The 27,961-nt window shown below is 40.8% G+C and overlaps 1 protein-coding gene across 1 annotated transcript; it reads right to left on the bottom strand.

The window, feature by feature from the left end:
* On the bottom strand, window positions 1-27,956 carry LOC129236370 (transmembrane protein 26). The gene is made up of 8 exons (XM_054870720.1): window positions 27,763-27,956; window positions 11,810-12,108; window positions 5,307-5,487; window positions 5,061-5,212; window positions 835-1,039; window positions 708-764; window positions 359-610; window positions 1-270 (listed from the first exon to the last, which is right to left on the bottom strand). Exons 1-8 carry the CDS (start codon window positions 27,954-27,956, stop codon window positions 33-35), a joined length of 1,578 nt encoding a protein of 525 aa, XP_054726695.1. The 3' UTR covers window positions 1-32.
* Window positions 27,957-27,961: the final 5 nt, after the last annotated feature.

Here is a 27,961-nt window from a genome sequence, read left to right as displayed (position 1 = left end):
TGTTTTCCTTTTTTTGTTTTTTGTAATTACATTTACGACGATGATGATGACGAGGACGTTGACGATGACGACGATGTTGTTGTGTCCGAAGAATCTGTTGAAGTGCTCTCCGATGAGCTATGTGATCGCTTGTGACGTTTCAATTTACGCTCCGCGATCACTTCATAACTGGGCAATGTAGAATTGCTGGAATCCGATGAACTGCTCGGTGTTGTCGACGAACTGGAGCTGCTGGTCTCCTCCAAGACGGGTTCAATTTTTTTCGATTTTCTGCCGATGGCAAAAAGAGCAAAAAACAAAAAAACACATTTTCAATTGACGTACATGAGCTCAGCGGCGAACCTTTCTATCAACCAACTTTTTCTTGTCCTTCTTATCCGATTTTTTACCGCCGCCGCCGCCGCCGCCGCTGGTAGCGCCACGTTTTGCCTTCCTCACTTCAACTATGTCACTTTCAATGGACGAGTTGCTGCGTTCACGTTTCTTTGCCTTTTTGCCGCCCTTCTTGTCCTTGTGACGATTGCTGCGCTCATCAACAATTTTCGTAGAATAAAGATTCTGTGAACTGGCAGTAGAGTAGCCGGTGTCCTTGCGCTTGTGGTTTTTGGATCTATAAATGGAGATGGGGAAAAAGAAAAATAAAAATGTCTTCAAGAACTTCTGAAATTTAATTTGGAAATTAAGAGAATATCTCAACACGCGCTCACTTATCCTTTTTGTTCTTTTTGCGCGTAACGAACTCATCCTCCGCATAGTCACGCGCTCTGAAAGAAATGGTTTATAAGACCATTTAGTTTGTTAGCAAATAAGTTGTTGCAATAAATTTGAGCGTACTTTTGTATCTTCCGCTTGACGTCGGTGCCATGTTCTGTTGATATCATATAAATGCTATTCGCATCCGAATCTTGGGCGCGGCGACGCGATTTGTAATGCTGCGATTTATCGCCACCAGACTTTTGTTCGCGCCGATTCTTCCAGAATTCGGCATTTACTACATAGAGACGATACAACTGCAAAACAATTACTAAAGTATTTTTACCTGTAAGTAAAAAAAAAATATATATTTTTTATCATTTACATATACATCAGCAGTCGAGCAGTGAGCTCTTAAAACCAAGGGAAAAATCTAGATCAACGTTTAACCTCAGCTAGACGACAGGAAATAGAGAATTGTACAGAGAAAGCCGAAGACAATACAAGAAGGCAATTGGGGGTGCCAAAAAAGAGAGCTGGAGGGGATTTGGTTCATCAATCGAATCCACCAAGGATTCTGCTAGGCTTAGCCGTGTTCTTTCCAAATATTATTCAATGGCTTCTTGGCTCAAGAAGCCTGATGGTATTTGGACTGCTACGACAGAAGAATCGTTAGAACTTCTGCTAAACACGCATTTTCCGGGATGCAGCGCCCAGTAAAGTGGGAGAGGAAGTATCAGGCGGAGCCAATATAATCCACAGCATCTTGCAGAAGATATAATTACAAAGCAAAAAGTTGCGTGGGCAATGAACTTTTTTTCACCTTTTCCACCATTCCAAAGATGTTACAGGAAACATTGGACTGTATCCTACCATGGCTAGAGGAAATTTTTAAACCGTGTTTAAACTTAGGCCATATTTCAGATAGTTGGAAACTAGTCAAGTTCGTCCTCATACCAAAGATAGGTAGGAGGGGACATGAATCAGCGAAGGACTTCAGACCAATCAGTCTTTCGTCTTTCGCGTTAAAAACCTTTGAAGGTCTTTTGGATATATATATTATCTCAGAAGCTCTTTGGAGAGCTCTGGTATATCAACTGCACAACATGCGTACCTTAAAGGCAAATCTACGGAGACAGCGCTTCACAAGGTAATCCGAACAATAGAGGGCTCTCTAGAGAATAAACATTATACCATGGCAGCATTCTTGGATATAGAAGGTGACTTTAACAATGTTAGTACAGATGCCATCTAACGGGCGTTGATAGACTTAGAGGTGGAAAATTGTATCAGTAATTGGGTCATCTCTATGCAAGAAACCAGGATCATCAAAGCTAATATGGGTAATATCAACATAACCAAGAAGGTCCACAGGGTTACTCCGCAGGCGGGAGTTTTATCTCCACTTCTCTGGTTATGCGTTATTAGCAAAAACTTAACAAAATTTAAAGAGGTGGGGTAAAAGCGATGGCGTACGCTGATGGTGTTGTGCTAATGGCGTCAGGACTGTGTCCTAATCAGATCAGTGGGATCATCCAAAGGACCTTAGGCGAGCTTCACTCTTCTACAGCCTGTGGCCCAAGTTTAAACCCGCGTAAAACAGAACTTGTGTTTTTCACCACCAGATATAAGGTACCAACTTTTACCCTACCAAATATTAATGAACAAACTCTTTCACTTTCACCCAGTACAAAGTACTCAGGGGTAATTCTGGACTCCAAACTTAGCTGGAAATTAAACGATGAAGAACGGGTAAGGAAGGCAGAAATTGCTGTATATGCCTGTAAACGTGTGCTTGGAAGAAGATGGGTCTTCAACCTAAGCATACATTATGGCTGTATAAGGAGGCCTATTTTATCGCATGCTTCGTCAGTTTGGTGGAAAGATCTAGGGAGAGAGTACAATACCAAATTACTCGGCAGAATACAAAGATCAGCCTGTGCAATAACGGTCGGTGCAATCAGATCATGTCCTAGCGAAGCTCTCAATGCACTGACACAAGAATAGACCTACATATTAAGAGGACGTCAACCATGAGTGCATTTAGGTTAAATGAAGCGGGTCGCTGGGAAGAAAAAACCTATGGTCATGCCAATCTATTATTGCGACAAACTCAGTTAACCACGGTGCGGACTGACTACACCGCCCTGACGGTATCATTCACTAGGAATTTCGCCCCTCTATATCCATCTAAGGAAGAATGGAATAAGGGACTCTCTCTAAACAGCTTCGACACTACAGTCTATAAAGATGGCAGTAAAATGGATTTTGGGGTTTGGAGCTGGTATATATTCTCACAGACTTAAAATTGAGAAATCTGTGCATCTCTCTAATACCAGTACTGTCTTCCAGGCGAAAATACTGGCAATTGGGGAAGCCTGTCGGCTACTAATCGCCGACTTCTCTTTTAAGGGCAATATCGCTATTATTTCGAATGGCCAAGCTGCAATCCAGGCACTGGGTTCGGCTACAATAATCTCTAAAGTGGTGGACCACAGTAGGAATAGCATTACCGCCTTGAGTGAAAACCATAAAGTAACCTTAGTTAAAGTAACTTAGTCCCGGGACACCGGAACATTGAAGGTAACGAAAAAACTGATGAGCTGGCAAGAGGGGGATCTGTCATGAATAACTTTCTGCAGTACCGGTATTCACACCATTAGGTGCAGCCAAGAGTACAATTTCCCTAAAATACCTCCGAATCGCAGATTGTAGATGTAGAGACCAGACGAAATGCAAAATAAGTCAATTAAACAATCTTCCATTTCCTCTGTGAATGCCCTGGCCTATGGAAGGACAGAATGTTAACACTGGGCCAACCGCTCTTCAAGTGTCTCGCACAACTGTCTGGCTTAGACGTCAACAACCTAATAAGACAGGATGTAGTCATGCTGGGAATAACCGTTAAACAAGTTGATAACAAAGATGTAGTAACAAAATGATGCGGAAGCGCTAGTTGGATTGGGGAAGAATCACCACTTTAACCAACCAACCCTAAAAAATAGAAATTCAATCACTGCACTATACTTGCTTTTTTCATTGCAAGAAATACTGCGATACGCCGCAACTAAATGGCTTGCAAACAAAAAATGAATTGACAGATTGAAATGACACTTGGTGTTCATATGAAAAGTGTACCAACATAACAAAAAAATTGAGGCTACTAGCAACGCCCTCTCTTATCGAACCGCAGAACCTATTGAACAGTCTACAACAACATTTTGTTCAGCATCTTTGTTTAGAATTTAGCGTAGAATTCGTTTATACGCCACAAAAAAACAAAAACAATTTATCCGCCCTAATACTTGCTCTTTTCTTCTTCTTAATCGGCGCGATAACCGCTTACGCGATTTTGGCCGAGTTTAACAAAGCGCGCCAGTCGTTTCTTTCTCGTGCTAACCGGCGCCAATTGGACACACCAAGTGAAGCCAAGTCCTTCTCCACCTGATCTTTCCAACGCAGAGGAGGAGATCGAATACTTTCAAAGCCGGAGTGTTTATATCCATTCGGACGACATGATCCAACCAACGTAGCCGCTGGATCTTTATTCGCTGCGCTATGTTCATGTCGTCGTAAAGCTCATACAGCTCATCGTTCCATCGTCTGCGATATTCGCCGTTGCCAACGTGCAAAGGTCCAAAAATCTTACGCAGAATCTTTCTCTCGAACACTCCAAGCTTCGATTCATCGGATGTTGTCATCGTCCAAGCTTCTGCGCCATACGTTCGGACGGGCTTGATGAGAGCCTTGTAGAGTGTTAGTTTTGTTCGTCGAGAGAGGACTTTACTGCTCAGTTGCCTACTTAGTCCAAAGTAGCACTTGTTGGCAAGAGAGATTCTGCGTTGGATTTCAAGGCTGACATTGTTATCGGTGTTGGAGGATGTTTCCATGTGTAGAAGTCCACGCAAGTGGGGAAAGTTACTGATCGCCATTCACTTGGGAGTGGCCAGGACGATTCTTCTGCATATGGTTCAAGCAGCTCACAACGCCGGGATTAGCTCACGTATCCTCTGGGTAGCTTCCCAACACCCGTTCGGGAGTGAGCAGCTAACGTGAGAAGGCGAAGCATTCCAGGATAGCTGCTTGTGCGCTGGGTTTGAGACCCACCACTTTGTTATGGGTGTTATTATATAATTTCGTGATGGAGTATGTATGAGAGCGAATCGAATTAATAGTGATTTAGAGGCTCTTGAAAACCAACAAAAGTTTACAGTTCGCATTCATGTCTGTGGATGTAATCTGGCGAGGATTCTCTACTTGCATCTACGCTCTCCTTCTAGTTTCTTTCTTATCAAGTCGGATGGTCTTTCACAAGAATATTCTTAACCAATTTTTTACACACTCAGCTGTTTTTAATGAATACTTACATGTAAAAAATGCGCTCATATAATTTAGAATTTTGTACTGGAATATAATTAGCATCCGTAGCGTTAGGAATGGCGCATCCTGCAATATCACATTGAGCACAATAGCCCAGACATCGATGCCACAACAGCAGCCGTCACAGCAGTCAGTGGCTCTAAATAAAAGTAAAATCTATTAAGTCCAATACTGATGTGATTAAATGATTTTAATGGTAATTAAAAAGAGGAGGCTTATGGAAACCAATATACCCGTCATTATGATGTAGGCCACTGCCGCGCGGCCGACGTGCTCTCGTCGCTGACAGGACAATTGTGAATTGCATTAAACTCCAAGACCAAATTCCCAGAGTTAGAAAAACCAGTAGTGGTATTTTTATAATGTTGACATCTTTGTAGGACTCGAAAAACTCCATGATATCGGCAGCAGTGCCTAAGAAGAGAGCAAGTGATCATTTTTAGTTAAGATGTTACACATATATATATTACATACATATAAAGGGTGATTTTTTAAGAGCTATAGAAAAAAACACACGTAAAATTCAGAAAAATGCATGAAATTTTTATTTAAATCGATAGTACAGTCCATATAATTCAATGTTTGAAGATTATTTCATGCAAACGTTGACCGCGACTGCGCTTCAAATGGTCCATCCGCTTGGTCCAATTTTGGCATACTCTTTCCAATGTTTCGGCCGGTATCTCACATATAAATGCTTTAATGTTGTCTTCCAATGCGTTAATTGAAGCAGGCTTATCTGAATAGACATGAGCTTTAACATAGCCCCACAAAAAATAATCTGAAGGCGTTATATCGCACGATCTGGGTGGGCAATTGACAGGTCCCGAACGTGAAATAAAATGTTCACCGAACTCGCCTCTCAACAAGTCCATTGTTACGCGTGCTGTGTGGCATGTGGCACCGTCTTGCTGAAACCACATGTCATGCAAGTCAAGCTCTTGCATTTTGGGCAAAAAAAGTTGGATATCATTTCACGGTAGCGCTCACCATTCACAGTTACGTTACGATACGCAGCATCTTTGAAGAAGTACGGTCCAATGATACCTCCAGCCCATAAGCCGCACCAAACTGTGACCTTTTCTGGATGCATTGGTAGCTCTTGTAATTCTTCTGGCTGATCTTCACTCCAAAATCGACAATTCTGCTTATTTACGTACCCATTGATACAAAAATGAGTTTCGTCGGTGAACGCAATTTTTCGAGAAAAAAGTGGATCTTCGGCCAACTTAAACTTTCTTAACAGAACACGTATTTTTATAAAAAAATTCAATGATTTGCAAGCGTTGTTCGTTTGTAAGACGATTCATGGTTAAATTATAGATCAAATTGAATATGTTTGACAGGGAAACAAAACACGAAACGTGCGTCAGCTGTTTAAATCAACTGTTTAAAAAGATAATAGCTAAAAAATCGTTATATGTACATAGGTATGTAAGTAATAAAGACTGGATTCAGAACAGAAACCAAATCGAGCCATAAATGCGATTAGTCCCAATATTACGAACCTTACGCTACCTAGCGGACTGATTGGTAAATACAAGGTGAAGTCCAAAATAAACAAGACTGATCTAAAATAGAACCAACAGGATCTTTATTCTGATAACTTTGAGTTTATTTATTCAAAATAGTCCCCTCTGGCCTCGACACACTGTTTTGCGCGATCTAAAAGCTTTTCGAAAGTCTATTTCAGGTCATTGACCGGAATGTCATGAAATTCAGGATGTCGGTACAAGCCTTTCATGGCCGAATACAATTTTACGAACAGGTAGAAGTCACGGGGAGCCATATACAGTGCATGCGTGCGTGATTGATTGATGGTTAAAATGCGATTTCTAACCAAAAAATCAGTCACAAGAGCGAATCGATGAGATGGTGCATTACCATGCAATAAGCGCCAGCTTCCTCCTTCGCGGTATTCAGGGCGAATTCGACGAATGCGATGCAACAAAGACTTCAAAACGCCAAGATAGAAAATTGCATTGACAGTTTGGCCCATTGGCATGAACTCTTTGTGAACAATTTCCTTATATATATATATATATACATATATATAATTGGCGCGTACACCCTTTTTGGGTATTTTGCCGAGCTCCTCCTCCTACTATTTGTGGTGTGCGTCTTGATGTTGTTCCACAAATGGAGGGACCTACAGTTTCAAGCCGACTCCGAACGGCAGATATTTTTGTGAGGAGCTTTTTCATGGCAGAAATACACTCAGAGGTTTGCCATTGTCTGCCGAGCGGGGACCACTATTAGAAAAATGTTTTTCTTAATTTTTGGTGTTTCACCGAGATTCGAAATGAGCATCGACTTGAGTTTTGACTTCTCCAAACGCGGTTTTTTGGGTGGGGGCTCATCTGGGGCCTTCCATTCGGCACTTCGACGCTTAGTTTCAGGTTTGTGTTGGAAACACCACGCTTCATCACCAGTTCCAATGTTGTAAAGGAAGTTATCGTCTTTTCTCGCCTCTTTAATGAGGTCTTTCGAATGTGGTATTCTAAGCAATTTTTGGCCCTCAGTTAACTTCTGCTGAATAAAACGGGCACAGACCTTTCGTAAGACCAAATGATCAGTTAAAATGCAATAACTCGATGTTTTGAAGATATTCAACTCCGATTCCATGAATTTGAACGATGATTTTGGTTCATTTTCGATAAATTTACGAACAATTTTGATGGAGTTTTCGGTGATTACTGATCCGCGGCCCGTATGTTCATTGTCATTTATGTCCTCACAACCACGTGTAAGCCACTCATGAACTCTGGCACGAGATATACAATCATCGCCATAAACTTTTTTCATCAATTCAAAAATGTCGGTAAACGTTTTACCGATTTTAAAATAAAATTTGATATTAGCTCTTTGTTCGAAACTCACTTTTGTACCGATGCCTCAAACAGACTGACATTTTAGACCCAATAAATTCGCTTCCACTGAACCGAATGTCACCAAGCTTTCACAGGAAGTCAGCTAGAGATGTAACTTCCAACACACTGACTCATAAGAAAGATAGCGCCATCAAAAACATTTTTATGAAGCCAGTCTTTTTTATTTTGGACTTCACTTTGTATTTTGTATTCCACCTTCGCCCGCAACGTTGCCTAAGCGTTGTTCAGTGGCTTACCAGCAGCGTTCTTTTTGTTTTTGTTTGCTGAACCGTTATGATAATGTATACTAAATGTGATCATATAATAACTCATTTGTGAGACATTAGCAAAGTGATTTAAAAAAACTGCAACAGAATTGGCAGGCTTTTTTCCGAAAACAACGAGACGTCTTTAAATACAAAGTTTTTTTAATAATTACGAGTATAACAAAAATGATAAATATGTAAATCGAATAGTTTTCAGCAAACATTACATTAAGTATTCATTAAAGGAAAGTTTTGAGCAAATTTTGGTATCTAAATGGTGGTAATGGACAACGATTGAACCATGCCGGAAGGCAATTTGAATTACAAAACTTTAATTATTTATTTGATGAGATTTTTGGGGGGATGAAGAATGCGCACATAATAATAAACAATTACAGCTACACAAGGTGGCGCAAAATTAATCATTCTAATGGAAAATTTATAATTTTTGCAAATTACATCGTACGTCAGTCATATTTGACAGGTCAAAATGAAGATTTCCAACACTCAAAATCAGTTTTTTTTTTTAATTATATTAGTAAAAAAAAATTTGTTCAAAAATAAAATTGGATGGTTAAAAATATGAAGAATTTTGTAGAACTAACCAAGAAGAAGAATTCAATCGCCCGTAACTTGGAAAATCAAAGCTTCTAACACCTTTTTCAAGGGTCTTAAGATTTTGGGGTGTATAAATTTACACATTTATAAGTTTTCGAAGCCAATCAGAAACTTAAGTGAAATTTAAATAATATTTGAAACAAAAATTTCAATTAATGCTAACGGAAATTCTCTTTACAAATTTTTCTTTAACTACTCTACTTTGCAACCAGTGCGAGATTTTGCTCTCCATGACATTTTCTATCACAAATTCGCTAAAACTTATATTTCATTTCAGGAATTATATTTCAGAATTTCGAGGAAAAACCCGGCAACTAATTGTTTCAAAAAATTCAAAATTTTTGAAAAAAAAATCTTTCGATCAAGCACGAGTTGTTTATGTTTTTTCAAAGCAGTATAAATTTTATTGAATTCTACCAAGCAGTTTTTAAATTACAGTGATCACCAGTTCAAAAAACATAGTTTTGAAAAAAACGCATTCAAAGTTTTGCTATCGGCTGCGGAGCGCCCGACCGCCCTTTGTTAATTGTTGAATAACTCGAAAAGTATTTGTCGGATTCACTTCAAATTTTCACACAATAATTTTAAGATATTATACTTTAAGAAAATGCAAAAAGAAATCCAATTTTTTGAAAATTGTAACTACCCCTTAATTTTTTATAAGTGATGAATATTCCGAAAATGGAAAAATGCATCATTAAGGAAGCTGTAAATTCGTATTTTATATTATTAGATGCGCAACTAAGTTCCCGCTGCTTGTCAATAGATGCCGCCAGCAGTGTGTGCAAGTCGATTCTAACATAACCTAAACGTCATAGACCAAGCTTAGACATATGGTAAACAAACTGCTTCGATATATTAGTGATTTTGTTTTGGTATCATATACTTTTGGTTTTGTGAAAATGTCTGATTTTGTGCCGAATAATCGTCATTTGCTGGAAGTGTTGATTTTCCTCTTTCATTCGAAAAAAACGGCGGCTGAAGCGCGTAGAGAGCTACAAAAAGTTTATGGAGATGTTGCTTTAAGTGAAACAACGTGCCAAGGTTGGTTCCGTCGCTTCAAAGATGGTGATTTTAATGTTGACTACCGTCCGCGTGAAGGAAGGCCTAAAACTTTCGAAGACGCTGATTTGAAGGATCTGTGTCAAAAGCAAGAAGAGCTTGCTTCAGTATTAGGAGTTACCCGCCAATCCATTTCCAAGCGATTTCATGCTTTGGGAATGATTCAGAAACAAGAGACTTGGGTTCCGAATGAGTTAAAACCGAGAGATGTTGAACGTCGTTTTTTCGCCTGTGAACAACTAAAATAAAAAAAAAAAAAAAAATAAATAATTGGCGCGTACACTTCTGTTAGGTGTTTGGCCGAGCTCCTCCTCCTATTTGTGGTGTGCGTCTTGATGTTATTCCACAAATGGAGGGACCTACAGTTTCAAGCCGACTCCGAACGGCAGATATTTTTATGAGGAGCTTTTTCATGGCAGAAATACACTCGGAGGTTTGCCATTGCCTGCCGAGGGGCGACCGCTATTAGAAAAATGTTTTTATTAATTTTGCTTTCACCGAGATTCGAACCAACGACCTCTCTGTGAATTCCGAATGGTAATCACGCACCAACCCATTCGGCTACTGCGGCCGAAAAAGGAAGGGTTTTCTTCATCACATTGTGACGGTGCTGAAAAATGTATTCATTACACCAATCCAAAGAAAAGAAAGTCATGGGATTGCCCGGCCATGCTTCTACGTCGTCGCCTCGACCGAATATTCACGCTGCGAAGGTTTTGCTATGTATTTGGTGTTATTTACTATGTACTGTTAAAACCAAACGAAACCATCATTCGGAATCGGTATCGACTTCAATTGATGCGATTGAGCCGAGCACTGCGTGAGAAGCGGCCGCAATACGCGGAAAGGCATGAAAAAGTGATTCTACAGCATGACGACGCGCGGCCTCACGTTGCCAAACCCGTTAAAACCTACCTGAAAACACTGAAATGGGAAATCCTACCCCACCCGCCATATTCTCCAGATATTCCGCCGTCCGATTATCACCTGTTCCCAGGGCCGTAGAGAGCATACCCGGGCCCCGGGGGAAAATTGCAAATGCGGGCCCTTTCCAATTGTGTCTAATTCATATAATTCGAATTACGCTCGAGTCCGGACCCCTCTGAAAACTTCGGGCCCGAGGGAAAAAGTACCCAATCCCCCGCCCCCCCCGCCCGCCCCCCCTTCTCGTTGGGCCTGCCTGTTCCGATCGATGGCACATGGTCTAGCTGACCAGCAGTTCCATTTATAGGAAGACATCAAAAATGGGAAAAGGTAGTAGCCAGCGATTTGCAATACCTTCAACGCTTCACTTGTAACCATTTTTTCAGAATAAAGTTGTATTTTCATAAAAAAAAACAGCGAGAACTTAGTTGCGCACCTAATAGTAAAACTTAAAACGTCATTATCGAGATACGCCCATTTATCCAGAAACGTGTCCAGCATCGCTTATTTCACAAAAATTTCTTTCATGGTATTGGCTTTTTTTGCGTTCGTCATTTGTATCAACTATGAGTGAGTTTGCTCACTTATAACCGAGATATCACGATTTTTCCTTTATTGAAAATTACCATTATATGGGAGGTGAACGTATTTTTTAACCGATTTGGCACATTTTCAATATCAAACTAAAGAGTAAAATGTGTACCAAGTTTAACTGAAGCAGATTAATTTTCGCTCGAGTTATCGTACACATGAACGGACTGACAGACTCGGCTAAATCTCTTCTTCTCATCATTCTGATATTCAAGTATATAAGCATATTCTAAATTCCTCTATACTGTTACACACAACCATTACGTGATCAAAATTATAATACCCTTGTGACAAGTGCGTGCCGATTTATTGATAATAATTTTAAAAGTGAGCGAATATCCTGCGCTTCAGACTTCTTGTTAATTTACTTGCAATGCAATGCGAATATCACTTAAAAACTCTCACCTATGTAAACCAATAGCAATTGGCTCAACTGGTCACGCGTCAAATCGCCTTTCGGCAACATCCAACGTCCAACGATTAAAATCAACATTAAAAATTGCTCGATCAGTGTAATCCATGTGTCCGGATCGATGTTAAATGCAGGTAAATCTAAGTTCTCAGCAACCTCTTTTAAAATATTTTCGTTGCTATTATTGTTGTTGCTGTTGTTGATGTTGAGTTTGCGCGCCACTTGATCTAATTCCAACAACCAAATGGCCGGAACGATACTACTCAGATACAAAAATACCGAAGGGCAAAACCTACAAAATGGGGAGAAACAAATGAATTTAAATGAAATTAGTGTAAAATAGTTCAAATGAAATTGAAAAAGGTAGTAACAACAAAGGCAGCTATAACAGTAATGCAGCAGAAAACTGACTAAGCACACTTGTTGCACACATAAAGCGGATATTAACAGAAAAGGGGGAGTAAGGAAGGGAAAAGAGAGGTGAGTCAAATGTTTGATAGCAAAGGTTACTCATACGCCAAGCTGGTTAATAGATATTGGAACTTTGGATGTATATGTGTATGTATGTATATTATGTATGTATGTATGTATGTATTTACGTATGTACGTGTGTATGTACGTATGTATGCACGTATGCATGCATGTATTTATGTAGATATGTAGGCGCAGCTGGAGTTGGTTTGAATCATTTAGCGCTCACTTTTGCTGTGCGATGCATTAAAAGCGTGAAATTATTCGACTTCATAACAATCGGTAAAACTCGTCCTGTTTTTAAAAAGTATTCGGTAATCATGTATAAAAAGCACTTACAACAGTTACTTTATTCAGTGAGTTTTATTCTATTTCCTACAAATAATTTTTTAATGCGCACAATTTCATATGACGCTTTTTGGAATCGCCCTCAGTTCCCTGTATAGATTCATCTTCATCGTCTCCAGCGCAAGATCAAACTAATTAGAATGCTTTGCGTAACCTGAACAAATTATAGTGAACAAATGCCTTTTCCTTACACAACTAATTTTCGTTTTAGTTCAGCAAGCACGTGAAAACGCCTTGAATTAGTTAAAGCTCATTGAAAAGAAGATTTGAATCACAAAAATCTACATCAGCTGTGTTTATTGATTTGGAGAGATCAACTTGCAACTGTTGACCTAAACATTTTGCTGTTTAAATTATCTGAAATTAACATGAAAACTGTTGGGGTTAAAAGCTTTAAATGAGGCGCAGGCAACGTATGACAATTGGCTCTTCAGTTTATGTAGAAGTAAATGTTGGTATTGCGCTACCGGAAGGTTCTGTGTTCAGGCTCCAATTTTGTTTAAGATTTATACGAATGATACAGGGTGGCTGATGAATTTTGCTACATTAAGAAACTCAAATAACTTTTTTTTTAGTGTATGGAATTCATTTATTTTTTTTTTCAAGTTGAAGGTCATTAAATTTTATTAAATGTAGCTTAACTAGTTTTAAAAATAATTGAATTTAAATGCCCCCCATGCTCGTTGACACAAGTGCGGCATCTTAGTAAAAAGTTGTTCATTGCTGCTTTGAGAGTTGCGACAGGAATAGCCGCAATTGTTGCCCGAATGGATTGTTTTAGTTCATCCAAATTTGTTGGCTTTGTTTTATAAACTTCTTGTTTACATAAACCCCACAAGAAAAAGTCAGGTGCAGTAAGGTCAGGCGACCCGGGGGGCCAACGAAATTCGGAGTTTCTTGAAATCACTTTATTGGGAAATTTTCGTCGCAACTCTGTCATAACAGTCTGGGCTATGTGAGACGTTGCCTCATCTTGTTGAAACCACACAGAGTTGAAAGGAATTCTCTTTCGGCGTAGTTCTGGATAGAAAAATTCTTTCAGCATTTTCAAATAACGGTCTCCAGTAACCGTAACGGTGTGACCATTTTCTTCAAAAAAATAAGGCCCGACAATACAGCGTGAAGAAACCGCACACCACACTGTCACGCGAAGAGGATGCAATTCCGTCTCGTGGAGTATCTGTGGGTTAGAAGTACTCCATATTCGACAATTTTGTTTGTTCAGATTGCCGTTTAAATCGAAATGGGCCTCATCAGACATGAAAAGGCAGTTTAACATGTTTTGGTCTTCTTCCACCATTTGCAGGATCTTCTGGCAAAATTCCAAGCGAATCGGCAAGTCTGCTGCATTCAGTTTGTTAACCATTTGAATTTTGTAGGGAAATAAGTCTAAATCTTTGTGCATTATTGTTTGCAAAGACTGTCGGCTGACACCAAGTTGAGCAGATAAGCTTCTTGTTGAAACCCTTGGATTGCTTTGTATAGCTGCAGCTACAGCAGCGATCGTTTCCTCCGTCCGAACTGGTGGGTTTCGATGATAAGGCCTTCTTGCGACTGTTCCTTGCTCAGCAAAATTATTCACCAGTCTCATTATGGTCCATCTGCTCGGGGGATCGCCGCCAAACATCCGCCTGTACTCTCTCTGTACCAAAACTACGGACTCCAGTGCGTGATAGCGGCGGACTATCCAAATTCTTGTTTGCGTGTCCCAGTTATCCATTTTAATAAATTTTAAAGATCAATCTGCAAATTAAAACAAAAATGGCACAGATAACTTAAAAAGAAAAAAAGTTATTCAATTTTTTTTGGTAGCGGCTTTCATCAGCCACCCTGTACTTAAATTTTTTACAAATAAGCTTTTAGCTGGTGATGCTTTGATACGAAAGTTAACTTTTATAGTTTGCGCCTAATAATGAAAATACAATCAAATAATAATAAAAATGATTTTAATTTATTTCAAAATATTAGCCTTAGAAGTCAATACAGTTCTGTATTCGCCTAAATGAATTTTCAAAGTACTTTTGTCACTCAGAAGGGGATACCTCGAGCTATTTAAAGACTTCTTTAGGCGTTGAAAAACCTTTACCTCGCATTTAGTTTTTGATGTTTGGGAACGAAAAGAAATCATTAAGTGCCAAATCAAGGTTATAAGGCGGAAGACCCATGGATTTGATCTTCCGGGTGCTCAAAAACTGTCTTGTGTGAGCCGATATGTGGGAGCTCGCATTGTCTTAGTGAAAAATGATTCGTCTTTAGCAGTTCTCCTTAATTCAACAACAACTCAGCTGAGTGATTGACTGTTTTAAGTTTTCTGGTGGTGCAGTTGCGACATGACCAGATTTTCCGAAAAAACAGGTGACCATTTGCTTTGAGGTGCTTCTTCCGCTTTTTTGGGTGAAGCTCGTCTTGGAATACCCATACTGTCGATTGCTGTTGTGTTTCCGGCCCATATGCATAGACCACAGATTCGTCACCTGTTACGCTGCCATAGATTTGAATGACAGCGAATGAATTTCTTAAACATTTTTTTACACCAATCGACACGAGTCCTACCTCGATAACTTACGTCCCAAATCGTAATAAATCATCGCTCAAAAATGTTCACGAGTTTATTCCATCTGTTGGGCGAGATGAATCATTCAACTCTCTGAAAACAGAACAAGCAAAGAAAAAACAAATAAAAGAAAAAAAAAAACGAACAGAAGAAAAAGGAACAAACGAATAAAAAAATACCAAATGTTTCGATAAAAATATCGAATTACAACTCATCACACGTGGCGCAATCGAACGAACAGACGCAAAATATAAAAGACAACCCTCGTAGAAATTCTGATTAGAAAGATTGAAATTTTGATGAGAAATTGTTGAATTTTTGAAGTTGAAGTTAAAGTCTGAACAAAACAAAGTGTGGATTTACATGGGTTTTGTAGCAGAATGAACTAAATTTTCATTAAAAAATATTACATTAAATAAGAAACAAATAGTTCCTCTATAAGTTAGCTTAGTTTAACCCGGCTGGCATTAAGCCACGCATAGACCTTTTGGGACCTCTGATCCTTGTAGACTGACCTGTATTAAGATTTAAAGTACAAGCCAGATAAGATACTAAAGCTTTTATCAAATCTAAGCAAATTCTAGAAGATCCATTTTGAAAATATTTTTCAGTCCCTCAAACTGTGGGGTGGTCCCAGGCATTTCGAGCATTTTTTTTTTTTTTGACAATGCTGGACAAAGGCACAGAAGGTATTCTAAAGTTTCCTCTATATCCTCTCTGCAATCCCTATCTTGTCAGCATTTTATATTTCAAATGGTAGGTTAACAAAACTTTCAGCTATCTCATCCCCTATTTCGTTTTCTATAGTGCCCTTGGGACCCGGTGCCCAATAAATGTGCAGCCTTCTATTTGTGGCTAGCCTTTCTAGGGATTCCATGCTCCGTTGGACGTTTTTGAACTTTAAACAATATGGCTATCCCAACACCAAAAACTTCCGCTTGGAGAATACTACTCTGGACCGCTAGCTGATTGGCTGCCTAACCGCTAGTTTTGAGCAGTAAATACCCGCTTAAATAAGTTTTTAAGAGCATATTTTGAATTACCCTTGCAATAATACTAAATATAAGAATGACTTTAAACTGATTTTATTTAAAACTGGAGCAAACCAAAGTAGCATAGCAGAGTAGAGAAGAACTAAACAGTTTTAATGAATTACCAGAAACTTCCAAGGCCGCTCGCCTGGCAATTTGGAATAGCATCTTTCAAGCAGAGTTTTTCGAAATAAAGGAAGCTAGCAGGAGAATTAGAAATCAACCAAAACAACTATCAGAAGCACGTATTTTTACGGAGAGGCAAGCAACGATAGTAGCTATAAGGTCACCAACCACCAATTCAAAAATTGTCAAAGAATGCAAAAAAGAATTAAATGCCTAAGGCATATATGACAGACATCACTCTCATCTGGGTACATGGTCATAGGAACATAGAAGAGAATGATAAATCTGATGACCTGGCAAGGCAGGAGAGTATCCAAAGTGGTAACAGTGGGCTGTCCCCGAAGTGTCTACAAATGGGAGGTTTTTTTGCAATTCCAGAAGCAGGCAGGACCAATGCCGATACCTGCAAAATAGCGAAGGAAACGTGGCCAGATTACAACTGAACTGACAAGCTGTTAAGAAGTCCAACAACAGACGTCTTTAGAATTATGTCAACAATAACCGAGTATTAGTTATTGACGAAGCTTTAACTCATTTAAATAGGGATGGGGTAAAGGTGGCAGCATATGCCGATGGAGAGAAGGCATGGACATCGATCCAACGATTCTCTCCATGCCCCTTGACTCAATGCCATCAAGAGTCGTACTTGAAAAGAGATACAGTGTAGTGCTACCAGAGGCTCAGTTGTGGGGAGACTCAGAAAATGAGCCCGGCAAACACTGTTTTCGCATTTTTACGGATGGCTCCAGGACCGAGCATGGCTCCGGCTCTGGGGTCTACGTGGAATCCAGCGGGACAAAACTGCACTTTGCTCTTGGAATGCATGCATCTGTGTTTCAAGCGGAGGTGTATGCAGTTCAAGAAGCGATGAACTTTGTTGTGGAAAAACGATGGAGAGGCAGATCCATATGTGTCTGCAGTGACAGCCAAGCAGCGCTTATGGCCTTAGACAGCCCTCAAACCACATCAGGGGTAGTGAAGTCCTGTAAATAATAGCCTGATGCTAACATGGGTCCCGGGACACGTGGGTATCGCGGGTAACGAGACCTCTGACTCCTTAGCTAAGATGGGCTCTGGGCCAAAGAAGTTGGCTTCAGAGCCCGCTTTGCCACTCCCCTCTGCGGCCATCACGGCCACGGTTAGCAAATGGGTAACTACTACTAACTGTCGGTCTCCTTGCCGCGGGGATGAGGCTTAAGTGGCGAGTTAACCCCATTCTATGGAGATTAACCTACCACGAACTAAGAGGGCAGCTTCATATAGGAATTGGGTATCCACTCATCCGCGGAACGGCGGAATTGGTGGCCACCCAAGTACTATGTGGAGAGTACCGTACCGACAACCTGGCAGGAGGGATAAAATGCATTTCTTTTATTTAATGTGGAGGCTAAACATGGATATTTCTGCACGAGGTAACCCACTTTTGGGAAATCCTCCCGTCGAGCAATCGACGGCTCGGGCATCGGATGTGCAGGCCCGAACCCCACATTCCCCTATGACCGGAACTGACACCCAGGGTTCCGGAGGAAGCACACTACTAGTGGTGAAACATGGCACATTGGCTATGCCAATGGAGAGCCGAGTGAGTGTGAGCGATACACCGCCGTCGAAACGATCGGAAGCAACTGAACAAGTTGCGGAGGATGTGGAGATGGCGGACAATCTCTCAGTAGACTCAGACGGATCTCTGGTACCGAGTAAGTCATTGACAACGGTTAAACCTGGTGCGAATCAGGTAAGTACCGGTAAAAAGACCGAAGTTATTGGAGATTCGAATGCAGGTGTTGGTCTAACCGCAAGGCAGATCAAACGAAGAAGACAGAAGGCGAGGCAAGCCGAAGCACTAGCTAAGGCAAGGACTCAAGCTCCGTCAACTTCGACACCTGTAACGGAAACGGGAAAGCGTGGCAGAACAGAGGACTCCTCTGTAGCGCTGCGCTCTTCCGGAAACGAAACGAGGTCTGTGCCAACGACCGGGAAGAGGAGAAAGGCAAAGAAGAGGAAAGTCGAGAGACGGAATTCGGAAATGCCTGCATCCTCGACCCAATCCAAGGCAGACAAACCTTTGCCTGACAAGGCAGAGGCTAAGGGACCTCAAATGTCGAATGACACTCTTCCGTCAACGTCTGGCGAATCATTCGCGAGAATGGCAGCAAAGGCAATGACGGTGGAGATACACACCGACAAACAAGATGGTCTACTGTCCAAAGGGCAACAAGACTATCTTGACAGCTATCTTTGGAAAGCTATCGGTGAGTCGAAAGACGCGCCGACGTTCGAGGGGAAAAGCGTGGTGGACGGCATCGTAAAGGTGCACTGTTCCAATGCTTTTTCCCGAGAATGGCTAGAAAAAGCTATAGCAAAGATTCCAGCCTGCGAAAACAGCAAGTTTATTCTTGTTGAGAGTAGCAAAGAAAGGCTGGTACGAGCGAGTGTCTGGATTCCGGGTCCTTCCTGTAATTCAGCAGAACTCCTCAAACGCATCCGTGTTCAGAATAAGGATCTTGACACGACTCTCTGGAGAGTATACTCGTGCACCAGGCAGAAATCCGCTACCACTTCGGAGGCGGGTTCCCACCTGGTACTGGGTATCGATCTTGGGTCCCTCAAGGTGCTTAAGTCGAAGTACGGGTGCCGTCCTCACCTACATCTGGGGCGGATCCAGTTCCGCGTCCAGGATAAGGTGGAGGACAAAGCGTAAATATACTCAGTCTCATGACTGAAGTAATATTTACACAGATTAATCTGCAGCATAGCAAAGCGTCTACGGCTCTCTTGTGCCGTAGGCATGCAAAACTGCAAACAAACCCACACATAATACTTATACAAGAACCATGGGTATGTCACAAGCGTATCTGTGGTCTAAGTGCTATGTCGTGGGGACAAATACTTCATTGTGAAGGGAATGTGAGACCGCGAGCATGTATTATCATGCCGAGGTTGATCGAACACACGATGTTAAAAGAGCTATGCTCTGGAGATATCGTTGCTGCAAAAATAAAGTACTTGAAAAGTGGGAACAGTGTCGAAGCTATCATAGTTTCGGCCTACCTACCCTACGACTCTTTACAGCCACCTCCTTCGAGGGAGCTAAGAGAAGTGGTCAAGTACGCAGAATCCAATAATCTGGGGCTAATAGTGGGCTGTGACGCAAATTCACAGAACATTGTGTGGGGAAGCAGCAAATGCAACCCCAGAGGTCTTAAGTTACTGGATTTTATCCTGTCATCCGATTTGGTCATCCAAAACACTGGTAACAAACCAACTTTTGTGACCAGAAGGAGACAAGAGGTGATTGATTTAACACTTACCAATAGGTCAGTTGGAAATCAAATCAACCGATGGCGAGTTTTGGAAGAGGACTCTCTTTCTGATCATCGTCTTATCGAATTCCGACTGGGAATTGACACAATATCAATACCTTCCGGTAGGAATCCTCGAAATGTGGACTGGGACAGGTATGGTGAGCTTGTAACAGAGCGGTTACCAAACCTGAAGAAACTCAAATCAGCAGAAATGATTGAAGATGCTACTAAGAAATTAGAAGGTACTTTAATCAATTGCTTTGAGGAACTGTGTCCACTCAGGCAAAGCAGACAGGGGAAAGCGGTTCCTTGGTGGAACCCTGAACTGTCGAAGCTTCGTGTACGGTCCAGGAAACTTCTTAATAAGGCCTTGAAGACCAAAACAGAAGAGGACTGGGCCAATCATCGACTTACACAGAGAGAATATAAGAAAAAAGTACGGCAAGCCAAACTTGAATCCTATAGAAATTTCTGCAGTAACGTCGAAGAAATGAGGGAAACAGCGAGACTTTGTAAGGTCCTTCATTTAGACCGCTCAGTAAGGCTGGATTCCATTCGAAAACCTGATGGTTCATACACCATTTCCAAATCGGAAACGTTTAATGCTCTACTCGAAACCCATTTTCCGGGTAGTAGAACTCTCTCTGAAGCTGAGAGTGGCATGAACAATGACGGTGGCAACGGTGGAACCTCTAGGTACAGCTGGTATATTGCTAGTCGGATAGTGACAAGGGAATCGATAAGGTTTTCCTTATCTTCCTTTGAGAACTTTAAGTCCCCTGGACCTGACGGAATATATCCAGTAATGCTTAAAAAAGGAGGAGACAGGCTGATTGAGGCCCTGAAAAGGATCTTCACAGCCTGTCTTGCATTTGGTTATATACCATCCCAATGGCGACGCGTAAGAGTAGTATTTATTCCAAAACCAGGAAAAGATGACTATTCCCTAGCAAAAAGTTTCAGACCAATCAGTTTGACATCGTTCATGTTGAAAAGTCTGGAACGAGTGGTGGAGAAACATATTCGAGTGGGGGTATTGCCGAGAAGTCCACTTAGTAGAAACCAACACGCTTACCAGAGTGGAAAATCATGTGAATCAGCCTTACACGATCTTGTTAGCAAGATTGAAGCTGGGCTGGAAGCTGACGAATACACAATGGGCGTGTTCGTGGACATTGAGGGGGCTTTTGATAATGCCACTTTCGGCTCGATATGTTCTTCTGCCGAACGACATGGAGTTAATCAAGCCATTATAAAATGGATATACTCCATGCTCTCTGAGAGGCTGTTAACCGCTGGTGGGAGCGGCGACGAGCAAATCACAGTCAGGGCCAAGCAAGGATGTCCCCAAGGGGGTGTTCTTTCTCCGCTGCTGTGGTGCTTCGTCGTAGACTCCCTATTAGCGGAGATGCAGGAACTCGGATTTCACGTCCAAGCATATGCGGACGACGTCTGTGCGCTAACATCGGATAAATCCTTAAGGAGGCTTTGCACGAAAGTGCAGAGGATCCTTGACAAAATCGATGATTGGTGCATGAGACAAGGTCTTTCCGTTAATCCGAACAAAACAACCATAGTCTTGTTTACGAGAAAACGGAAATTGGATGGACTCAGTCTTCCAACACTGAAAGGTGTGACACTTGGTCTCTCCAACGAAGTTAAATATCTAGGAGTAATCTTGGATAAGAAGCTGACCTGGGAGACACACGTTTCACTGAAGGTGAATCGTGCATTGAAGATTTTTCAGCAATGCCGCAGAGCCTTTGGAAAAACTTGGGGCCTGAAACCTGCTGTGGTCCTATGGATATACACGGCACTTATCAGACCAATCATCACTTACGCTTCTGTGGTCTGGTGGCGACGGAGCATGGTTAAGTCCACAATCCGGGAACTATACAGGCTGCAAAGAAGTGTATGTTTATGCATCACGGGTGCCATGAGTACAACCTCTGGTGATGCCCTAAATGCTATGCTTAATTTGCTCCCCCTGGATCTTAAGATACAACAGGAAGCAATAAAAGCAATGTGTAGACTCCATAAATATGGTTTCTGGCACGAAGATGGAACTTCGGGACACAGAGAAATCTTTAAGTTGCTGTCGGAGCAGTATCCACTGTTTTTGGCACCTAAAGATGACCTGATACCCACAGTTTCATTCGGAAGGAAATTTGATGTCAGATTTCCATTGCGTGAGCAATGGAGCAATCCAGAATGCATGCAGGGAGGTTTGACGGATATTTTCTTTACCGATGGGTCCAAGACTGAAATAGGGTCTGGAGCCGGATGGTACTTAGACGATAGTTATAAGTATCACTATGCTATGGGGGGAATGGCAACTGTTTTTCAAACAGAAGTTTTTGCCATCCTAAAAGTAGCCGAATGGATAATCGTTTTAGTTCAGCAAGCACGTGAAACTGCCTTTAATTAGTTAAAGCTGATTGAAAAGAAGATTTGAATCACAAAAATCTACAACAGCTGTGTTTATTGATTTAAAGAGAACAACTTGCAACTGTTGACTTAAACATTTTGCTGTTTAAATTATCTGAAATCAACATGAAAACTGTTGGGGTTAAAAGCTTTTAATGAGCCGCAGGCAACGTATGACAATTGGCTCTTCAGTTTCTGTAGAAGTAAATGTTGGTATTGCGCTACCGGAAGGTTCTGTGTTCAGGCTCCAATTTTGTTTAAGATTTATACGAATGATATGTACTTAAATTTTTTACAAATAAGCTTTTAGCTGGTGATGCTTTGATACGAAAGTTAACTTTTATAGTTTGCGCCTAATAATGAAAATACAATCAAATAATAATAAAAATGATTTTAATTTATTTCAAAATATTAGCCTTAGAAGTCAATACAGTTCTGTATTCGCCTAAATGAATTTTCAAAGTACTTTTGTCACTCAGAAGGGGATACCTCGAGCTATTTAAAGACTTCTTTAGGCGTTGAAAAACCTTTACCTCGCATTTAGTTTTTGATGTTTGGGAACGAAAAGAAATCATTAAGTGCCAAATCAAGGTTATAAGGCGGAAGACCCATGGATTTGATCTTCCGGGTGCTCAAAAACTGTCTTGTGTGAGCCGATATGTGGGAGCTCGCATTGTCTTAGTGAAAAATGATTCGTCTTTAGCAGTTCTCCTTAATTCAACAACAACTCAGCTGAGTGATTGACTGTTTTAAGTTTTCTGGTGGTGCAGTTGCGACATGACCAGATTTTCCGAAAAAACAGGTGACCATTTGCTTTGAGGTGCTTCTTCCGCTTTTTTGGGTGAAGCTCGTCTTGGAATACCCATACTGTCGATTGCTGTTGTGTTTCCGGCCCATATGCATAGACCACAGATTCGTCACCTGTTACGCTGCCATAGATTTGAATGACAGCGAATGAATTTCTTAAACATTTTTTTACACCAATCGACACGAGTCCTACCTCGATAACTTACGTCCCAAATCGTAATAAATCATCGCTCAAAAATGTTCACGAGTTTATTCCATCTGTTGGGCGAGATGAATCATTCAACTCTCTGAAAACAGAACAAGCAAAGAAAAAACAAATAAAAGAAAAAAAAAAACGAACAGAAGAAAAAGGAACAAACGAATAAAAAAATACCAAATGTTTCGATAAAAATATCGAATTACAACTCATCACACGTGGCGCAATCGAACGAACAGACGCAAAATATAAAAGACAACCCTCGTAGAAATTCTGATTAGAAAGATTGAAATTTTGATGAGAAATTGTTGAATTTTTGAAGTTGAAGTTAAAGTCTGAACAAAACAAAGTGTGGATTTACATGGGTTTTGTAGCAGAATGAACTAAATTTTCATTAAAAAATATTACATTAAATAAGAAACAAATAGTTCCTCTATAAGTTAGCTTAGTTTAACCCGGCTGGCATTAAGCCACGCATAGACCTTTTGGGACCTCTGATCCTTGTAGACTGACCTGTATTAAGATTTAAAGTACAAGCCAGATAAGATACTAAAGCTTTTATCAAATCTAAGCAAATTCTAGAAGATCCATTTTGAAAATATTTTTCAGTCCCTCAAACTGTGGGGTGGTCCCAGGCATTTCGAGCATTTTTTTTTTTTTTGACAATGCTGGACAAAGGCACAGAAGGTATTCTAAAGTTTCCTCTATATCCTCTCTGCAATCCCTATCTTGTCAGCATTTTATATTTCAAATAGTAGGTTAACAAAACTTTCAGCTATCGCATCCCCTATTTCGTTTCCTATAGTGCCCTTGGGACCCGGTGCCCAATAAATGTGCAGCCTTCTATTTGTGGCTAGCCTTTCTAGGGATTCCATGCTCCGTTGGACGTTTTTGAACTTTAAACAATATGGCTATCCCAACACCAAAAACTTCCGCTTGGAGAATACTACTCTGGACCGCTAGCTGATTGGCTGCCTAACCGCTAGTTTTGAGCAGTAAATACCCGCTTAAATAAGTTTTTAAGAGCATATTTTGAATTACCCTTGCAATAATACTAAATATAAGAATGACTTTAAACTGATTTTATTTAAAACTGGAGCAAACCAAAGTAGCATAATAGAGTAGAGAAGAATTAAACAGTTTTAATGAATTACCAGAAACTTCCAAGTCCGCTCGCCTGGCAATTTGGAATAGCATCTTTCAAGCAGAGTTTTTCGGAATAAAGGAAGCTAGCAGGAGAATTAGAAATCAACCAAAACCACTATCAGAAGCACGTATTTTTACGGAGAGGCAAGCAACGATAGTAGCTATAAAGTCACCAACAACCCCCAAATTCAAAAATTGTCAAAGAATGCAAAAAAGAATTAAATGCCTAAGGCATATATGACAGACATCACTCTCATCTGGATACATGGTCATAGGAACATAGAAGAGAATGATAAATCTGATGACCTGGCAAGGCAGGAGAGTATCCGAAGTGGTAACAGTGGGCTGTCCCCGAAGTGTCTACAAGTGGGAGGTCTTTTTGCAATTCCAGAAGCAGGCAGGACCAATGTGGTTACCTGCAAAATAGCGAAGGAAACGAGGCCAGATTACAACAAGCACAGAACTGACGAGCTGTTAGGAAATGCAGACATCTTTAGAATTAAGTATGTCAAAAATAATCGGCCATAGCTAGTACCTATTTACGAAGCTTTAACTCGTTTAAACAGGGATGGGGTAAAGGTGGCAGCATATGCCGATGGTTTGGTCCTAATGGTTTCAGGACCTTTTCCATCAGTAATGGCTGGAATTGTGGAAGGTGCATTGGCTATACTCAGTAGATGGGCTGCCAGTTGCGGTCTCAGAGTCAACTCTGACAAAACGAAGTTGATGCTATTCACCAGGAAATACAAGCCTCCACCTTTTAAGCTTCCAAGACTAAACACAGAGTGTCCTACACTCTCATCAGAAGTCAAGTATCTTCGCGTAATACTTGATCCCAAGCTCCGCTGAAAGCTGCATATTGAAAATCGAGTTAAAAAGACCAGTATAGCCTTCTACGTTATAAATCTATATTCGGCAAAAAATGGGGTCTCAAGCCACTTGTCGTACTCTGGATGTACAATTTAGTGGTTCTGCCAATTTTGACACATGATTGCCCAGTTTGGTGGGTAGCTCTTCAGAAGGGTTACAACACCACTAAATAGGAGAGAGTACAGAAAACTGTATGTATGGGCATCACTGGGGCATGTAGAACATGTCCCACTGCTGCCCTCAACGTCATTATGCACTTACTTCCCGTGGATCTTCAGGTTAAATCCATTGCTGCTCAGAGCGCTATTAGGTTGAAGAAGATCGGCGTCTGGAGGTAACTTCCTGTGGGGCATGGTAGCATCTCCTTCCTTCTCTGTATTTCGTACAGATCTCTCCATCTGCAAACTCGGTTTTGAGGTTTCTGTTAAGGCTATTTTTCCGAGCAGGCAAGATTGGAAAGAGGGGAGAGTCGGCACGGATATAGCTACCTCTGTTGTCACTGACGGATCTAAGATGGAATCTGGAGTGGCAGCGGGGATTTGCTCTAAATCAGCCAATATTTCAGTCTCCTTTGAACTGCCGGAAACGAGCAGCGCTTCTCAAGCCGATGTCTTCGCAAAATGCTTAGGGATCACTGTTGGGAGGGAGACATTAATATTTTTTACCACAGTCAAGCTGCGATCAAGGCCCTGTCGTCGCCGTATTGCAGTTCTCATCTGTTTAACTCCTGTAAGGCGGAACTCAAACGTCTCGAACGTGCAGGAAACATTTGCCTTATCTAGGTTCCTGGCCACAGGAACATAGAGGGAAATGAAATTGCCGATTAGCTTGCCAGGAGGGGGTCGACACAACCGGTTTCAGTTGCCCCCAGCTCAGACAACGGTGTCCCCTGGACCGTTGTTAAAGGGAAACTGCACAATTTCATTCTCAAAAAAAGACAGCGCAAGACAGATGGAGGTATGTCTTATCGTGTGCTATTTCAAAAACACTATGGCCTCAATACTTTGAGATAAACCTTTTTATATTTTTAAACTTAGCCTCCTTTTAGGCTTAACACTTCGTTTCTTCTTGTTTGTTGATCCTTTCTGGCCGAATAGCCATTCGTTTCAGCATTCACCTTCTGGTTTGAAGAAAATCTTTTTCCCACCAGCCATTTCTTGAAATTAGGGAACAAATAGTAGTCCAAGGGAGCCTAGTCTGGTGAATAGGCGTGAAATGAAATGATTAGGAACCCTATTTCCATTAATTTTGCGACCACAACTGCTGAGGCGTGAGCTGCTTCGATGTCGTGCATTTTTTGAAAATCACCCGACTTTCTCGGTTCAAGCGAATGCCAAACACAAAGAAATAGGCCGATCGTGCTGAAACTTGGTGTGTGTTCTTCGAAGAGATGCTATTAACTTAATATAGCCTCAATACGCGCCAGTAGTGCCATCTCTCTCAATTTTCACGGAATTTTCAAACGATCCTCGTATACTTACTTTATGGATTTTCTTTCTTTTCGCCCTCTTTTGCGCTTAATTATCTCCTCATAATGTAAAAGGTTAAAAAAGGCTTAACAACGCCGCAATAAATAAACAAATACGTATTAAATAAATATTTTGAAACATTTAAGCGTGATGTGATACTCAGTTTCAGTCACTTTTTGAGCGCGAAACAGCTTTCAGCCAATGGCCGTTTACGTTAGTGTGTGTGCATGTGGCAATTCATTTGTAATGTGCGAGGGTACGAAGGGAAGCAAGCACCTCACTTCCCCAGCAGGCCGTCTGCCAAAATCAGCAAAAGAAGTGCACCACTTACACAGGCACATACACACATACATACACACATACATGCATATGAACTGCCGGCAAATCAAGCTGATAAAAACTGTGCGCTTGTGGTGGTGCAAGTCGTGCGTTTGTTGACTGGCAGTTGCTCATATCGCGGCACTGCACAAACACCATTAAACGCCATTTATGAAGGTGCGGGTGTGTTGGCGCACTTGTGCACATATTTATATTGTGTGTAATGTGATTTCACTTTTAATTGAAAATCAAAGTTAACCAGCAAGCAAATGACGTAATCGCATTGTTTACATTGGAGTAAAGTCAAATACACAGACACGCAGCGTGGCGAGAACATGAATCAGGTGAGAAAATACAATCGCAGGATAAATGCAATACATACACAAAATTGGGATTCGAGCACATACACATGCATGCATATATGTATTTTTGGGGGAAAAAAAAACCAAACTGGCTTGACTTTGGCAGACCAATAAATTATGTTTTTTGAGAGAAAACTTTTTTATTTTAATTTTTTTATTTTAATTTTTTTATTTTAATTTTTATGTATGTATTTTTGAGTATGCAGCTCCTTAAGCCATAGCCTTTGGTAGTTAATAGCTTAAATACTTTCTTTAGCGCGTTTCAGTTAAAAAGTGCCAAGTCAAGCCAAGTAATTTTGTCAAAAGTCCGCAGATTCATGCGCACCTATGTACATAAGCATACACATCTAAATACATACACACATACATATACACATGTAAATAGAAAAGAAAACCCAAATGGATTAGGCGCTTACATAAATTGCTAGAAATTAGAAGAAAAGAAAAAGTAAAATATTTACTACGAATTACTAATTCCAATCAAAAAAATTCAATATCAATTACATGACCCCATACCACCGCCATTCTTGGGTCTTCTTGATCATCAAAGTGAAAATGCCTTCGAGCAGGAGCAGTACCAGCGGTCCACATAGTGACCAATAGATGTAGTTTTTCGTATTGACGGTCACCTGCCAAATAGCCAGGATGCTGTGCGCGCCGAAGAACATGCGCGTCAAAATCGCTTTAAATGTTGACATGATTTTCGCCATGATTT

The sequence above is a fragment of the Anastrepha obliqua genome, chromosome 1, assembly GCF_027943255.1.
Source record: "Anastrepha obliqua isolate idAnaObli1 chromosome 1, idAnaObli1_1.0, whole genome shotgun sequence".
NCBI classification, from domain to species: Eukaryota; Metazoa; Arthropoda; class Insecta; order Diptera; family Tephritidae; genus Anastrepha; species Anastrepha obliqua.
This window is presented reverse-complemented; position numbering and strand designations above follow the sequence as displayed.

Coding starts and splice junctions, on each gene's coding strand:
- LOC129236370 (XM_054870720.1), bottom strand. CDS start 27,956: ATGGCGAAAATCATGTCAACATTTAAAGCGATTTTGACGCGCATGTTC. Junction 12,109..27,762: donor AAGACCCAAGAATGGCGGTG/GTATGGGGTCAT, acceptor CCCATTTTGTAG/GTTTTGCCCTTCGGTATTTT. Junction 611..707: donor AAAAAGAACAAAAAGGATAA/GTGAGCGCGTGT, acceptor CTCCATTTATAG/ATCCAAAAACCACAAGCGCA.